This window comes from Papio anubis, chromosome 1 (genome assembly GCF_008728515.1).
Source record: "Papio anubis isolate 15944 chromosome 1, Panubis1.0, whole genome shotgun sequence".
NCBI lineage: Eukaryota > Metazoa > Chordata > Mammalia > Primates > Cercopithecidae > Papio > Papio anubis.
This window is the reverse complement of record NC_044976.1, coordinates 52,660,885-52,678,123: the sequence shown is the minus strand read 5'-3', so window position 1 is coordinate 52,678,123 and position 17,239 is coordinate 52,660,885. Positions and strand designations below refer to the sequence as shown.

Genomic DNA, 17,239 nt, shown 5'->3' with positions numbered 1-17,239 from the left:
GCACCTGCCCCCAGCCCGTTCTCATTTTTTTATAGGTGATACCTGCTAAGCGCGCCCCGCCTACCCGGAGACAGGGAGGAACCTGGAAAATCTCACGTGAGGGGAAGCGCAAGCGAGTAGGTGAGTGGTCGTGGTGGGTCCAGAATCGCTCCAGGACTTCAAACCTGGACTTAGACAAGGTTGATCGCTTATGAGCAGCTGGAGCTTGGCAAGGCACTTCCCTCTCTGAGTCCCAGTGTCCCTCGCTGTAAAAATAGGGATAGAAATGCCTAAGCTGGCGCACCTGTACAGCGCGCTGCTGCGAGCGCCTCTGCCGCGCTGCCCTTCTCCTGAGCGTGACTGCACACTGCACACCTCTTCCCCAGCGCCAAAAGCGAGCCACTTTCCTGGCTTTTCCTTTCCCTCTGGATTTCCCAGTTCGCCTTCTAGAAGCAAGGACAAAGCAATGAAGATACGCTTTTGCTCCTTGCTCAACACCTGTCTATCAGCTGCCTGCTGTGTGTCAGGCGCTGTGCTTAGCCCCGGTTGGCATTGGTAAATAAGACAGATGGGAGATGTAGACAGAACGCAGGTAAACAACGCAAACAAATAAGTCAACTGCGATACACACTCCCTATGCCTTTTCCGTAGTTATTTTTCTCGTTAGCATTTCACACTATCGTACCATCTGTTTTCCATCTTGATCTTGCTTAATAACTTTCTCACCCTAAGATATGAGCTCCGTGAGTGCAAGGGTTTCTGTTTCTTCACTGCTATATCCCCAGCACTGAGAACAGTGCCTGGCAGATAGTAAATGTGTTTAGTGAATGTGCGTATGGTAGAAACAAATAGAGTGCCTTATAGAGAATGAGGAGGGGAAGATTCCGGGAGGGCCTCTGAAGGGAGGTGACCTTTAAAACCAAGGCCTGCGGGGTGGGAAAAGTCATCCAGCCTGAGGCAACATGTGTCAAGGCCTGGATTAAAGGTGGTGCCTCTTGAACTGAAAAGATAGAGGCTCAGAGGACGCATGAACCAGCTCTTTAAAATTCCTGACTGATGCGGCCAACTTTTCTGCTAATTTTCAAAATAGCAGAGCAGGTGAGACTGTTAAAACGTGGAGAAGGCCAAGAGTTATCCTTCACACCTGTAATCCGAACGTTTTGGGAGACCTAGGTGGGATGGGCCACTTGAGCCCAGGAGTTTGAGATCAGCCTGGGCAACATGGTGAGACCTCCTCTCTACAAATAATAAAAAATTAGGCATGGTGGCATGCACCTATAGATCTAGGTACTCAGGAGGCTGAGATGGAAGGATCACTTGGGCCTGGGAGATCAAGTCTGCAGTGAGCTGTGATCCTGCCACTGCACTCCAACCTGGGCAACACAGCAAGACCCTGTCTCAAAAAAAAAAAAAAAATCAGCATAAAGAGGGGATCAGACCTCATCCACTCATAATGCATACCTGGTCCATAGCATGCAATAAAAATGAATTGGGTTGATGTAACACCATGTACGTGTAGTCTATGAGGCGCTGTGAAGGTAGGAACAATGACCTGTTTACCTCTGTTGCTTCCCAACACCTAGCACTAATCTTGGCTCCCAGACTGTATTTGTAAACTACAGGGAACCTTCCATATGCCAGGCTGTGCTTGGTGGTAGAATACAGAAAGAATAAGACACCATCCTTTTTTTTTTTTTTTTTTTTTGAGACAGAGTCTTGCTTTGTCGCCCGGGCTGGAGTGAAGTGGTGCAATCTCAGCTCACTGCAGCCTCCACCTCCCAGGTTCCAGTGATCCTCCTGCTTCAGCCTCCTGGGTAGCTGGGATTACAGGCATGCACCACCAGGCCCAGCTAATTTTTGTGTTTTTTTGTTTTTTTTTTTTTTTTGAGACGGAGTCTTGCTCTGTCGCCCAGCCTGGAGTGCAATGGCCGGATCTCAGCTCACTGCAAGCTCTGCCTCCTGGGTTTACGCCATTCTCCTGGCTCAGCCTCCCGAGTAGCTGGGACTACAGGCGCTGGCCACCTCACCCGGCTAGTTTTTTGTATTTTTTAGTAGAGATGGGGTTTCACCAGGTTAGCCAGGATGGTCTTGATCTCCTGACCTCGTGATCCGCCCGTCTCGGCCTCCCAAAGTGCTGGGATTACAGGCTTGAGCCACCGCGCCCAGCCAATTTTTGTATTTTTAGTAGAGATGGGGTTTCACCATGTTGGCCAGGCTGGTCTCGAACCCCTGACCTCAGGTGATCCGCCTGCCTTGGCCTCCCAAAGTGCTAGAATTATAGGCATGAGCCACCACGCCCAGCCTAAGATACCATCCTTGACCTCAAGGGGGTCCCAGCCTGCTAAACCTTCCTGAAGTCATAAAGCTCATGAGCAGTAGTAAGTTTCCTGAAGCCAAACTCTTTATTCTGTTAAAGAAAGATTCATTGAACACTGCCCTTCTAAAACGAGCAATAGTAAGTGGTAAGATAATTTGGGTAAGGTCTGATCAGGAAGAGCTTTGGACACCAGGCAAGGAGATCGGATTCTATCCAGTAGTCAACAGGAGCTGTTAAAGGTTGCTAAGCAGGGGACTGGTGGCAGATGCGCTGATGGCTGATGTTAGGGAGAGACTGGAATTACATTCTGTGGGACCACCAGAAGCTCCAGTATAAATGGGGGTGGGAAGCAGAAAAAGATCTTACAGGTATGGACTCCTGGGGAGTGACTGGGAACCCAGAAATGAGACTTCCCTGCCCTCTGGCAGACTTGGTGGTCTCCTTCTCTGCCCCCTCACAGACTTGGCCACACTTGATCCTAGCACTTTATGCCTGAGTGAAATTAGTGCCATTTGGAGGCCCCAGAGTGCCCATATAATTTGAAGACAGTTTGGTAATAGGATCCTTGCTCTGTGCCAGCCCAGTGCAGGTGCTAGGAATTGGAGATGAAAGTACCCTTTCCTTGTGCTTTGGAAGCCTAGGGAGAAAGAGCACCAGTCTGGAGGCCAAAGAGACCCAGGTGTGCAAACTGGCCTTCATACTTTTGGCTTCCTGACCTGGGCCTCAGTTTTCTCCTCTATACAATGAGGAGGAGCATGGCCTACAGGATTGAGTGAGGCATGCAGAGCACTTGGCATAGACTCTGGCCCAGTAAGTGGCATCTTTTATAATGGTTATCATCTGTTTAGTGAATGACTCTCCCATCAGGGCAGGATGAGTGTTTCTCACCTCTGTATCCTGGAGCACCTCATGCCGCAGCCCCTGCCTAGTATGTGTTTGTGGCAGGAACGAATGAAAAATCAAATGCTGGGAGCTCTCAGAGGTAGCTGGCGTTTTAGAGGCATGATGTTTACATCAAATAATGCTCTGTAGCATCAGACTTCTTCTCAGCTCTGCTCTTAGTACTGAGAGGAAGGAACACTCTCTTTTTTTTTTTTGAGATGGAGTTTTGCTCCTTTTGCCCAGGTTGAAGTGCAGTGGTACAATCTCAGCTCACTGCTACCTCCGCCTCCTGGCTTCAAGCGATTCTTCCACCTCAGCCTCCTGAGTAGCTGGGACTACAGGTGCGTGCTGCCATGCCTGACTAATTTTTTGTATTTTTAGTAGAGACGGGGTTTCATCCTGTTGGCCAGGCTGGTCTCAAACTCCTGGCCTCAGGTGATCCGTCTGCCTTCGCCTCCCAAAGTGCAGGGATTATAGGTGTGAGGCACACGCCCGGCCAAGGCTAACACTCTCTTTTACTTTGATTTGCCTGTGTAATTTTACCTTATTGTTTTAGAGACAGGGTGTTGCTATGTTGCCTAGACTGGACTTGAACTCCTAGCCTCAAGCAATCCTCCTGCCTTGGCCTCTGAAAGTGCTGGGATTACAGGTCTGAGCCACCGTGTCCAGCCTGCTTGTGGAATTTTAAATGAATAGTTAGCTTGCAGGTGAGATTTCTGTAAAAACTGTGGAGTCTACATGTAAGTGTGGAGAACCCTGATGAATCCCAAACTGCCCTCACAGAAACATTTCAAAATAATTCAGACTGTGCACGGTGACTCACGCTGTAATGCCAGCACTTTGAGAGGCCGAGGCAGGAGGATTGCTTTAGCCCAGGGGTTTGAGACCAGCCTGAGCAACACAGTGAGACCCCATCTCTACAAAAAATAAATTAGTTGGCGGTGGTGGCACATACCTATAGTCCTAGCTACTCTAGACTGAGGCAGGAGGATCACTTGAGCCCAGGAGGTTGAGGCTGCAGTGAGCCATGATCATGCCATTGCACTGCAGCTTGGGCGACAAGAGTGAGACCCTATCTCCAAAATAAATAAACAAATAATTCATAGCCAAATCACCTCACTGATTTGTCTTTCAGACTATGTTTAACCAATAGCCCTGAAATTGAGTTCCTTTATTCCTTCCCTTCTTTCATATTATGCACATTTAAGAATAGCCACTGTGGCTGGGCGCAGTGGCTCATGCCTATAATCCCAACACTTTGGGAGGCTGAGGCAGTCAGATCACTTGAGGCCAGGAGTTTGAGACCAGCCTGGCCAACATGGCAAAACCCCATCTGTAAAAAATGTAAAAATTAGCTGGGCGTGGTGATGCATACCTGTAATCCCAGCTACTCAGGAGGCTGAGGCAGGAGAATCGCTTGAACCCGGGAGGCGGAGGTTGCAGTGAGCCAAGATTGTGCCACTGCACTCTAGTCTGGGTATTGGAGCAAGGTCTGTCTCAGAAAAAAAAAAAAAAAAAAAATTAGCCACTGTGCCGTTTCATAAATAAATGAAAAGCAGGACTCTGCCCTCAAGTACAACTGTTTCAAAGAAGAGAGACACATAAACATGTAACAGTTTGAATGCTGTAAGGTAGAGAGAGACTCATTCATTTGAAAAGTGTTTATTGGCTGGGTGTGGTGGCTCACGCTTGTAATCCCAACACTTTGGGAGGCCAAGGTGGGCAGATCACCTGATGTCAAGAGTTCAAGACCAATCTGGGCAACATGGTGAAACCCTGTCTCTACTCAAAATACAAAACCTAGCTAGGCATTGTGTTGGGCACCTGTTGTCCCAGTTACTTGGGAGACAGAGGCAGGAGAATCGCTTGAGCCCAGGAGGCAGAGGTTGCAGTGAGTCGAGATCATGCTGCTGTACTCCAACCTGGCAACCTAGGCAACAGAGTGAGATTCTGTCTCAAAAAAAAAAAAAAAGGAAAGAAAGAAAGAAAAATGTTTATTGAGCTCCTTTTATGAGCAGGGATGGACCAAGTGCATGGAGTGCTCACAGGAGAGAGTGAAGCCAGGCAGGCCTTCAGCTGCACCTGTTTTTCTCTCTTCACTGTCCATCCATCTCCAGACTCATATCTAGACCTGTTTAATGTAACTCACAACTGGATTTTGCATTTAGATGCTCCACAGGCACTCAGCATACCTCAAACTAAACTCTCTTCTTCTTTCCCTTAAAACTCAACTTCTTCTTGAGCCTTCTGTCTACCCAAAATCCAAGCCAGATCCAAGGGGTTGGATGTCCCTTCTACCCTACTATCCCCCCACACTCCCTCACATCTATTCAGTGTCAGTGTCCTGTTAATTTCCTCTTCAGTATTTCTCTCATTGACCCCTGCCTTCTCATCCTGCCTGAAGCTGCACGTCTAAGTCCTCATCTCATCACACCTGGACCATCACAACCTTCTGTTTCCTGCGATTAAAGAACGATATGTTTTGAAACCAGACATGCCAGAGTTAAAACCCTGGTTGCCACCATTTTAGAAGCTGTATGAAACTCTGGGCAAAGCTGAACTATAGTGGTTAGGATTGCAAACAAAGGTGGCAAAACTAGGGGAAAAAGGAAATAATTATCACAAAAGTCAGATTATGGTAACCTGGGGGAAGTGCAGTTATCAGGAAGGGACACAGGTGGCTTCTGGAATACTGGCAAGGTTCTTTTTACTTGACTGAGCAGTAGTTACATAGGTGTTCTTTTATATTTTTAATTAATTTTTTATAATTGAGTTGAGGTATATATTTTACTTTATCATTTCAAACATTTTAAGGCCAGACATGGTGGCTCATTCCTGTAATCCCAGCACTTTGGGAGACTGAGATGAGAAGTTCACTTGAGGCCAGGAGTTTGAGACCAGACTGGCAACATAGTGAGACCCTGTCTCTACAAAAAGTAAGAAAAAAAAATTAGCCAGGTATGGTGGCGCACACCTGTAGTCCCAGCTACTCAGGAGACTGAGGCAGGAGGATTGCTTGAGCCCAGGAGGTTAAGGCTGCAGTGAGCTATGATCGTGCCACGGCTCTCCAGCCTGGGCAACAGAGTGAGACCTCATCTCAGAAAAACAAAACAAAACAAAACAAAACAAAAATATCTTTTGAAATTCAATGAGACTTTTCTATGTAAAGTATCAACTGGCACTCAGAGCACAGGAACAGATCAGGAAACCTTGGTTACCAGCTCTGATTGTTGTGTCCTTTCTTCCGTATGCCAAGCTATGCTTGGTGGTAAAATACAAAAAGAATAAGACACCATTCTGTGCTCAAGGGGGTCCCATCCTGCTAAACCTTCCTGAAGTCGTAGAGCTCATGAGTAGTAGAACCAGGTTTCCTGAAGCCAAACCCTTTCCTCTAGTAAAGAAAGATTTCATTTCACACAAGGGGATTGCCCTTCTAAAACCAATGATAGTAAATGGTTAATGCTCCCTACCAGACAGCAGACCCCTTGGCTGATCCATCTCCATCCCCAGCGCTTGCACAGAGGCTGGCACCTGCAGACTTTGGAGAATGTGAGGAATAGAGGAGACCAGAGAATAACCCCTGTGTTTTCCCTCTCCCAGGCTGGCCAAGGAGCAGGGCCTTGGCCCATGGTCTCATAGAGCCTGGCCTGTTCTGGAAGAGCACCCAGTTTTTCCTTCTAGGCTACCCAAGCCCCACTGATGATGGGTGAGAGGGAGGAGGACGACGACACTGAGGAAGCCTGGCTGCAGCTGCGGCCCATGGAACCCCTGCCCTCCCAGTGCTGTGGCAGTGGCTGCTCACCCTGTGTGTTTGACCTCTATCACCGAGACCTGGCAAGGTGGGAGGCAGCCCGAGCCAGCAAGGACAGGAGCCTGCTGCGTGGGCCAGAGTCACAGGTGAGGGAGGCTGCTTCTCGATATGAGCACCAGGGCGGCAGAATCTACTAGCCTTGGCCCTGCAAAGCACACCTCTAGGAAGCCTTCCCTGACTGTACAGCAGAAGAAAAGAGTACACATAACAGAAGCAAACAGATCCAGGCTCAAAGCCCAGCCCTGAAGCAAACTTATTAGCAGCTGTGTGGTTTGAGGCAAAGTCCCTTAGTCGACCTAAGCCTTAGTTTCCCCATCTGTAAATTGAGGCTAAATGTTTGTGATGTGTAGCACAGAGCTTGACATCCATTTCACTTAACTATGTTTATTGAGTACCTATTATATACCAGGCCCTGTGAGACAGAGAGGATTTGAGAGTGAGCGTGACAGACACAGTCCTTGTCCTTATGGACTAAACTAGCCATAGTTTATTCTAGGTAAATAATGGATGTTAGGGCTGATATTTTTTTCTTCTTTGGCCCTTACTGACTTTTTCCTCCTTAACTCCTGCAGGACTTCATAGTCTGGACTAAGCAGATTAGCCCTTTATTGTAATGTTTAGGAGGGTTCACAGTTATAAATATCAGAACACCGGACTTCATCCCCTGTATTACACAGATAGGGAAACTGAGGACCCATTCCTTCTGGCACTGTGCATAGGTTTTGTTTTGCATCTGTCCCTGTCTTGGTCTCCCGCATCTGAACAGTCTTCCCATTTTCTGTGTCCCTCCTGACTAATGTGGAGTAGAGGTGTCTCCCATTTCTACCTCTCTCAATGCCATCTGGCATCATCATCACTTTTTTTTTTTTTTTTTTTTGTAGAGATGGAATCTCGCCATGTTGCCAGGGCTGGTCTCAAATTCTTGGTCTCAAGTGATCTTCCCACGTCAGCCTCCCAAAGTGATGGGATTACAGGCGTGAGCCACCTTGCCTAGCCATCATCACTTTTTGACCAACCATTCCTCATTCTTGGGGCTCAAACTAGACCAAAGCTTAGTCATTTTTACACATGTTGTTCTTAAGCTATTATAGATCAGACATTCTGAACAAATGTAGTTGTTTTTCTTTTCTTTTTTCTTTCTTTTTTTTTTTTTTTTTTGAGATGGAGTTTTGCTCTTGTTGCCCAGGCTGGAGTGCAGTGGCGTGATCTTGGTTCACTGCAACCTCCGCCTCCCAGGTTCAAGCAATTCTCATGTCTCAGCCTCCCAAGTAGCTGGGATTACAGGCGTGTGCCACCACACCTGACTAATTTTATATTTTTAGTAGAGATGGAGTTTCACCATGTTGGCCAGGTTGGTCTCGAATTCCTGACCTTAGGTGATCCACCTGCCTCGGTCTCCCAAAGTGCTGGGATTAGAGGCGTGAGCCACCATGCCTGGCCTTGCAGTTGTTTCTCTGAACCCCAAAACAACATGACATTATTATTATTATTATTATTATTATTATTATTATTATTATTGCAGAGTCTCACTCCATCACCCAGGCTGGAGTGCAGTGGCATTATCTCAGCTCACTGAAACCTCTGCCTCCCAAATTCAAGCAATTCTCCTGCCTCAGCCTCCTGAGTACCTGGGATTACAGGCACCTACCACCATGCCCGGCTAATTTTTTTTTTTGCATTTTTAGTAGAGTTGGGGTTTTACCATGTTGGTCTCGAACTCCTGACCTCAACTGATCTGCCTGCCTCAGCCTCTCAAAGTAGTGGGATTACAGGTGTGAGCCACTGTACCTGGCCATATTTTTGCTTTTTATGAAGATAGAGACGGGGTCTTGCAATATTGCCCAGGCTGGGCTCAAACCCCTGGGCTTACGCGAACCTCCCATCTTGGCCTCCCAAAGTGCTTGCTGGGATTACAGCCGTGAATAACTTTATATTTAATGTCTCCTTGTATTTCTGCCACTGGAAGGTGGTGATGGGGACTAGAGTGCTCTGGCTTCTGCCAGTGACTGGGGAATGTTTGTGACAACCTCTGTGCTTGCTTTCTTCTCACTGCCCTCCATCTCCACATGGCTCACCCCTTCACTTCTTTCTGATCTCTGCCCAAATTTCATTTATCTTCCTAACTCAGGACTACCAGACACCATCTAGATGTATTCTTTTATGTGTATATTGTCCATCTTCTTGCTAAAATATCAGTTCTGGCAGAGAAGGGGCCTCTGTCTTTCTCACTGTTCTATCCTCGGCACCTTGAGTAGTTCCTGGCATTACAGTTGGCACTCATTAAATATTTGTTTTATGAATGAATGTGTTTCTCCCAGATCTACTAAGTACCATATCCTGTGTGCTAGGCACAAGGAGATTGGTAATAAAGATGCCAGGGTACCAGTGCTGAAAAAACTCAGCTTACAGAAGGGGGACAAAGAATCACAGGGTTACTTGGCTGGTCACGGTGGCTTACGCCTGTAATCCCAGCACTTTGGGAGGCCGAGGTAGGTGGATCACCTGAGGTCAGGAGTTCAAGACCAGCCTGGCCAACATGGTGAAACCCCATCTCTACTAAAAGTATAAAACTTAGCTGGATGTGGTGGCACACGTCTGTAATCCCAGCTACCCGAGAGGCTGAGATACGAGAATCACTTGAATCTGGTAGGCAGAGGTTGTAGTGAGCCGAGATCTCACCACTGCACTCCAGCCTAGGCAACAGAGCGAGACTCTGTCTCAAAAAAAAAAAAAAAAAAAAAAAAAATTGCAAACAGATGGAAGCAAACAAACACATTTTGTCAGTCCTGTAAAATAGCATATTCCAATTTGTAATTTTGTTTTTTAACTTTTAATGAAGCAATAATAATAGGAAAAGATTTTACATTCCCATGGTAACTTATATTTTATAAAATGCTTTTTATATTGTATCTCATCTGACCCTCATGATAACCCTATAAAGTTATCAGGGATGAGTGGCCCTTTTTATAGACTAGGAAACTGAAACCCAGAGGATCAGTTGATATGCTGAAGACTCCACAGGGAGGCAGTAGCTGAGCTGGGGCTAAACCCAGTTCTCCCAACTCCCAGTCCAGTGTTCCTTCCAAAGCACCAGGCAGCTGTGCCGGAGGGTACCCAGGTGCTCTGGCTGATGATGAAGAGGTCATCCTGGATGGGGGGTGTGGGAAGGGGCACAGTGGAGACGAGGCCTCGAATGCCAAGCCCGAGAATTTCTGTCGATTCAGTGATATTGTCAGCACTACCATGGGTAACTGGGGTTCCAGAGTTGGTGCTGCAGGAACACATGGTGCCAGGCCCTAAGCTGGGATTGAGGGGTCGCAAGAGTAAATGGAGTATTTTACAGGAGAGAAAGGTCTGTGAGCCACAGCATTCAGAGAAGGCTTCCTGGAGGAGATGCAGGTTGGGGTGGAATGTTAAAGGCAATGGGCTGAGACTTCCACATGAATTTGAATCTTTGTCTACAATGTGACTGTAGACAAGTAAGCTAGCATGACTCAACTCAGGCCTCAGTTTCCACATATGTAACACACAGATATTGGGTTAGATATTCTGAGGTCCCATCAACTTATAAATTATGCAAATCTGGATTTTAGCAGGTTTGAAGAATGGGTATGTCTTTTACACATTGGAGATGAATGTTCTGGATAAGAGGGCACTGCTTGAGCTAATAAAGACTCAGAAGTGGGAGGCAGCAGGGTGTTCCTGGGAGGATGAAGAAAAGTCTGGCACCAGATGCCTGGGAGATAAAATGGGGTGTGAGGGTCATCCACAGGGCCCTTGAGTGTCCAGGTAAGGAAGAAGCCCACACTTTACCCTGGAGCTGAGGGGAGCCATGGAATGCTTAAGAGCAGGATAGGCTCAAAGGAAAGCGCTCTGGCATTCTTGGATCTGATTTTCAAAGGGGACTAAGGTGAGGCTAGTGTCCAGTTTACAGGAAACTTCCCGAGCCAAGACAGCCTCTCCTTGGGGACAGTGGGAAGGATGCTATGGATGCCTGTGTGTCTGTGGAGCCCCGACCTCTAGCTGTTGGATCTCTTCCTGTTGCAGAGCTGCCCCTCCAAGCTGAACCCAGAGACCTTCGTGGCCTTCTGCATCAGTGCCGTGGACAGACTCACTAAGGACACATACCGTGTCCGGTTTGCTCTACCCGGGAACAGCCAGCTTGGCCTGCAGCCTGGCCAGCACCTCATCCTACGGTACACTCAGGTAGCGGGAGGACCAAAGCTTCACAGCCGTGCTTTGCTATTTGCTAGCTGCTGGCCTTGAGCAACTAGCATACTCTCCCTTAAGCCTCCATTTGTCATCTTCAAGATAGATATAGTGACACATGACTCAGAGGGTTCTTGGGATTGAACTAGATAATGCATTTTCATAATAAATAATAACAACACAATCACTTTAATAGCACTTACTATCCAAGGCACAGTTCTGTGTGCTTATAGGCGTGAGATAATTTAACCCTCACAAAATCCTGTGTGGTAGGTGCAGTTATTTCCCAGAGGAAATTGAAGTAAGAGAGGTCCAGAAACTTGCCAAGGTCACACAGTTAGGAAATGTTGGAGCCAGGATTTGAAGGCAAGCAGTCTGGCTTTAGAGCTTGTGGTATGAACCTAATATGATTAGTACCAATTGATAGAATTGAGAATAAAGGTCTTGCCCAGCACCACATAGCTAATAAGTCACAGAGCCAGGATTTAAACCCAGACAGTCTGGCTCCTGAGTTACGCTCTTTACCACTCCTCTGAGGTTCCTACTTCCTCCCAGTCTACTTAGGCACTCTACTCCCACCCCAGTCCCCACCCCTGCCTGCCCAGAGACAAGACCCTTTGGAATGTCCGGGTAGAGTTGTCTGTTAGGCTGTTGGCTCTGTGAATCTGAGGCTTAATAGAGAGATCTGAGCTGCAGGCATGGGTTTGGGAGTCATTGGCACATACCTGAGTGGTATTTGGAAACGTGTGCATGGAAAGAGAAAGGCACATAGTACCAAACCCTGGAAACACCGGCATCTATGGCATTGGCAAGAGGGGGAGGAGCCAGCAAAGGAAACAAGGTGCAGCCAGAGGAGAAGGTGGAAGCCAGAAGAGCACTTACTGCTGCTCAGACTCTGGCCACTTGCTTCACAATGGTCCCTGGTATTTGTGTCCAGCTCCTTCTGGCCTGTGGCCTGGCCAGCAGTCCTAGAAGTTCACTATCCCAGTGGGCAGGAGGGGCCACAGGGCAGGTCACACTCCCAGGCATCCTTCCATCCATGAACCAGAATGCCCAGAATTCCCTGCCTCCAGGCTAGCTCCCCTCCTTTACCCACTCTGTCCCTGCAGTGACATCCCTAACACACATATTTGACCATGTGACTCTGGAGTGCAGCATGGAGACAATGTGGCACCCCAGAAGGTATCTGAGGTACACATCGCCTCCATGATGATGTCCTAACCCAAGGCCCCAGCTTGCTTTCCCACCATGTTCTTCTCCCTTTGCCATCCCACCCCTGCCCTGGTCTCAGCCTCCTGCTCCACACCCGATTCCCGCCACCCTTCCTGTCCCAATTTGCCCTTGTCAGTGGCTGGCCTATCCTGCAGTGCCCACCTCCAGGAGGTTTCCTAGGCTCCCAGAGGAGACTGCACACTCCCTCTGAAATGTATCAATTTTACCTCTGTTGCAGCAGACGTCATAGTGCTCTGCAGCCAAGCCATGCTCTATGCTCTGTTCCTTATGTCCCCATTTGTTTAATATGCATTTATTAAGTATTTCTGTCCAGCCCTTCATGCTTTTGGTGCATTGAGACAGGGCCTTTTTAATCTTTGCATACCTCAGAGAAGAAAGTTTTGTGCTTAGGGAAGCTCCTGGGAAACTCTGAGGAACAGTGGTGAGGAACCCATCTCTGAAGTTAGAGCTGTGATTGAATTTCAGCTGTGCAAGGGACTTCACTTCTCTAAGCATTGGATTCCTCATTTGGGTTGTTGTTTGAGTTAAATGAGATAATGCATATGAAATGCTTGATACATGCATACATTTAATACACCATGGCTATTACTGTGACTCATGGTGGTTATCCTGACCCTGTTTTTGGTCACATAGAGAGGATTCATGCATGAGATAGGGCTTCAGACTAGGGCCCTTTGAGGATCCTTCCAGTCCTAATGCTTCTGTCAGGTGCTAGTAAGTGTTTAATAAATGTTAGCAGTTGTTTTTATCTTTATCACTCTGTGGTCGAGAAGAGGTCAGGAAAAATGACAGTCATGTCTTCAAAACAACTCACATCCTCAGTGTACTTTTTGAAGCACTCTCCCATCCACACAACTGGAATGCAGATAGCTGTCCCCATTTTACAAAAGCGGCCACGGGAGATGAAATGATCTACTGGGATCTCACAGCCAGCACGTGGCAGTGGATGAGCCCAGTACTCTTTTTTTTCTGTTGCATCTTGCCTGCCTCTCAGTGAGGACCTTTATTTTCACCAGCCTGGCAGAGGAGGTAGCTCATAAGGATTTGCAGTTGTTTGTTTGTTTGAGACAGAGTCTTGCTCTTTTGCCCAGGCTGGAGTGCAGTAACATGATCTCGGCTCACTGAAACCTCTGCCTCCTGGGTTCAAGTGATTCATGTGCCTCAGCCTCCCGAGTAGCTAAGACTACAGGTGTGCACAGATGTGCACCACCACACCCAGCTAAATGTTTGTATTTTTAGTAAAGACAGAGTTTCACTATGTTGTCCAGGCTGGTCTCAAACTCCTGACCTCAAATGATCCACCCACCTCGGCCTCCCAAAGTGTGGGGATTACAGATCTGAGCCACCGTGCCCAGCCTTAAAAGGGTTTGTTGAATGACTGGCTGACTGACTGCATGCTTCTCTTTCCCAGAGGGATAGTAGATGACTTAGAAATTCAGAGAGCCTATACGCCCATCAGCCCTGCCAATGCAGAAGGATACTTTGAAGTGTTAATTAAGGTGAGTTGACCTTCGAGGATGCTCTCAGATGCCGTGGACTTGTGCCTCCTCTGCCAAGTTGGTCATGATGGGGCAGTTCCTACCAATGTGGGGAAAGTCAGGGTTCACGGGAAAGGGGGCTGACCTGAGGGAGAAGCAGGGACAGGTGAAGGAGGACTTCTTCCATCTCCTTTCCTGGGGAAGGGACTGCCGCTAGTCCACCAACAAAGGGCTGTTCCAGCATGTTCCTGACAGATTTTACTAAAAGATAACTCCGACTGAGAAGGGGAAGAAGGGAAACTGCTCGCCTCACCTTCCCGCCATCTGTGGAGAGTGAGCACCAAGCTGCACAGGGAAGGGGAGCCAAGGCCCCCTGCACCCACTGTGTGCTGAGCACAGGGGTCCAGAAGTGAGTCAAGCACAGTGCCTACCCTCAAGATACCTGCCCAGGACAAGTGACCAGATCAGGCCAATACAGTGTGACAGATTTTGTGCATAAGGAGGCCCAGCCCAGCTCAGCGACTGGGTTGCAGGGGAGGCAGGCCGGGCTTCCTTGGAGAAGCTATGTGTCTAGGAAGTGGAGAGCTAGAGGGAAAATGTGGGAAGGAAACTCAGTGCTGGGAACAACATGGACAAAGGCAATTGGGGAAGTAAGTCCTTTGTTCTGGAACAGAAGGAAGGCATGCCAAGGGAGCAGGATGCAAGCTGAGAGGTTTAGGCAAGAGGTAGGACATGGAGAAGCTTATGGACAGGACTAACCTAACATCACTTCTCAGGGGAGGTGGGCAGGACCAGGGGCATTGGAATTGGACCTTGAATTCCAATTCCAATGCACTGGAATTGGAGTGCAAATTGGCAGTGGCCATAAATGGCATTCTAGGCTGAGGGGATGGTTAACCAAAGGTTGGGAGGGGTGAAATAGAACAAGTCTTCTAGGAACCGTACCCAGCCTGAGAACCAGGAGGAGAGGGTGCTGGTGGAGCAGGCGGGGTGGATGGAGGAATTGGCAGAGATGAGATGAACAAAGTAGGGGTGCAAAACACCCTGGAGACCCAAGGAATAGGCAACAAATATATAAGAAGTTGTGGAGGCCCAATTATGTGGAAAGAATAATTAGGTTGAGCTACATGAAATTGCTGATATTCTAACTTTTTTGACTTAAAGAAACATCAACTTCATGTGGGCCAACCTAATACACAGCTCTAGATCATCATTTCCCAAATGGAATCATTACAATATTTAAGAATAGTGTTCACATCCTTAATCTACCTTATAAGACATGACTTATTATCTGTATTGCATTGATAAGTAAACTGAGTCCCACAGAGGCCCCAAGGCCCCACAGCTAGTAAGAAGTGCTGCTGGTAGGTGAGTCCTGCCCCCTGACACCGAGACCTCAGCACTGCCTCCAGCTCCCGCCTTCCTACCTGCCATCAGAGTGCGAGTATTTATTCCCTCACACATAAGCTTGGATGGGATCCCTTCTTCACACAACTGTTTGTCTGGGAGATTCCACAAATCCTCTCCAAATGGCCTGCTTCCCCAAGCTGCTTCTCAGGGTGTGTTTCTGTGGAAAGGATAAGCCTGGAGACAGTTCTTCAGGGCAGCTGGATCTCTCCCAGCTGCAAGGCTGATTTTCTTCTTCGTTTACTGGAAAGCCTCTCTTTAGAGAGATGCCTAATTATCTCTAAGCCACTGGCTAGGAAGAGCCAAAAATGTCTTTGCAAATTGGGAAGGCAGGCAGGGCTTATCGTTTGACCCTCCCGTGTAGAAGGGAAGGAGAAGCTCCCATTTCTCAGGCACTTTCTGGGTACCAGGTACTGCCCCTGTCTCTTTATTCTAATTATCGCATTTCAACCTCATAACCACCCTATAGAGTAGATCATATTATTCCCATTTTACAGATGAAGAAACTGAAGCTCAGAAAGATGACATCATTTGTCTCAAGGCCCCTTGGGTAATATCATCCAAATGGAAGGACAAAAGTTCAGTGTCAGTTCTGTTTAACAAGTATGTATTAAGCATTTACTCTGTGCCAGGCTCTGTGTGGGTATGTATTAGTCCATTTTCACACTGCTGATAAAGACTTACCTGAGAATGGGCAATTTATGAAAAAAATGAGTTTAATGGACTCACAGTTCCACATGGCTGGGGAGGCCTCACAATCATGGCCGAAGGTGAAAGGCATATCTTACATGGTGGCAGATGAGAAGAGAGCTTGTACAGGGAAACTCTTCTTTGTAAAAAACATCAGGTCTCATGAGACTTATTCACTATCGCAAGAACAGCACGAGAAAGACCTGCCCCCATGATTCAGTTACCTCCCACTGGGTCCCTCCCACAACACATGGGAATTCAAGGTGAGATTTGGATGTTGACACAGCCAAACAATATCAGGGTACTAAAGACAACATGGAAGAATCCTTCCCCTCTTCTTGGGTGCTGTCTATGCCATATGGCCTCTAAGGCCACAGCTGGGATCATGTCTCCCCCTAGACAGGGGCCAGAAAACAAAGCATGCATGGAGACAACCTCCAGCAAGGCAGGAGAAAAAATGCACCTTTCCTTCTAGACCCCTTCCAGTTGAGCCAGGGACTTCCCTTGCATTGTGCACGTGGTGCCCAGAGAAGTCAGGGATGATATCAGAGATGGCCATGGGTGCTTAAAAACAGGTCTGGGGACCAAAGCCATGTCTCTCTGTTAAGCCTGGCTATAATCTTACTCCAAACACCCTTCCAGTCCTGTTTCCCAGTGCTTCACCCTCACCCTCACCCTACCATGTTCCCTTGTTGTTCCCAAAACATGACCCAGATTGTCCTACCCCTGACCATACTACACCTGATGTCCAGAGTCCTCTCTGCACCCCTGCTCACATCCCCAGTGAATTCCATCTTGCCCATCTTTCAAGTTCCAATTCAAATGCTTCCCCCTCCAGGAAGCCATCCTTGATCCCATCCATGGAAGTGACTGCAGCCTTCTCAGGTTTATTCCTAGTTTATTCTTCTCATGGGTATTAGATGGTCTCTACCTTGTATATGTCTGAGACTTAGGTCCCTTCTGGATTGTAAGCTCCTTAAGGGGACAGCCTGAATCTGGATTGATTGATTGATTCATTCATTCAGGTATTTATTAAGTTATTTCCATGGTTCAGGCACTGGCTGCCTTCATGGAGCTTAAGATCTAGGTGTCTTGCCTGCATCCTTAACATGGTACCTGGTACAGAGTGGACAGACACCCAGGCAATATAGACTCCCCTCTCCATGGAGGAATCATTCCTGTAACCTTCATTTTTCATCCAGCCAGGAGATGGTGTAGAATAATGCAGAGACT

At 47.6% G+C, this 17,239-nt stretch overlaps 1 protein-coding gene across 6 annotated transcripts in view; it reads left to right on the top strand.

The window, feature by feature from the left end:
- The first annotated feature begins 38 nt into the window (after positions 1–38).
- Positions 39–17,239, top strand: part of LOC101026362 (NADH-cytochrome b5 reductase-like) — a 32,085-nt gene continuing 14,884 nt past the window's right edge. Inside the window, exons 1-4 of one of the 6 annotated variants that reach the window (XM_009209030.4) lie at positions 39–120; positions 6,779–7,075; positions 11,037–11,185; positions 13,843–13,930. In XM_009209030.4, the coding sequence (XP_009207294.1) occupies positions 6,878–7,075; positions 11,037–11,185; positions 13,843–13,930 (435 nt within the window). In that variant the 5' untranslated portion in view covers positions 39–120; positions 6,779–6,877. Of the gene's footprint in view, positions 121–6,778; positions 7,076–11,036; positions 11,196–13,842; positions 13,931–17,239 lie in introns of those variants that run through there. The other 5 variants (XM_009209037.4, XM_021941929.2, XM_021941937.2 and 2 more) reach the window with 5 other exon arrangements.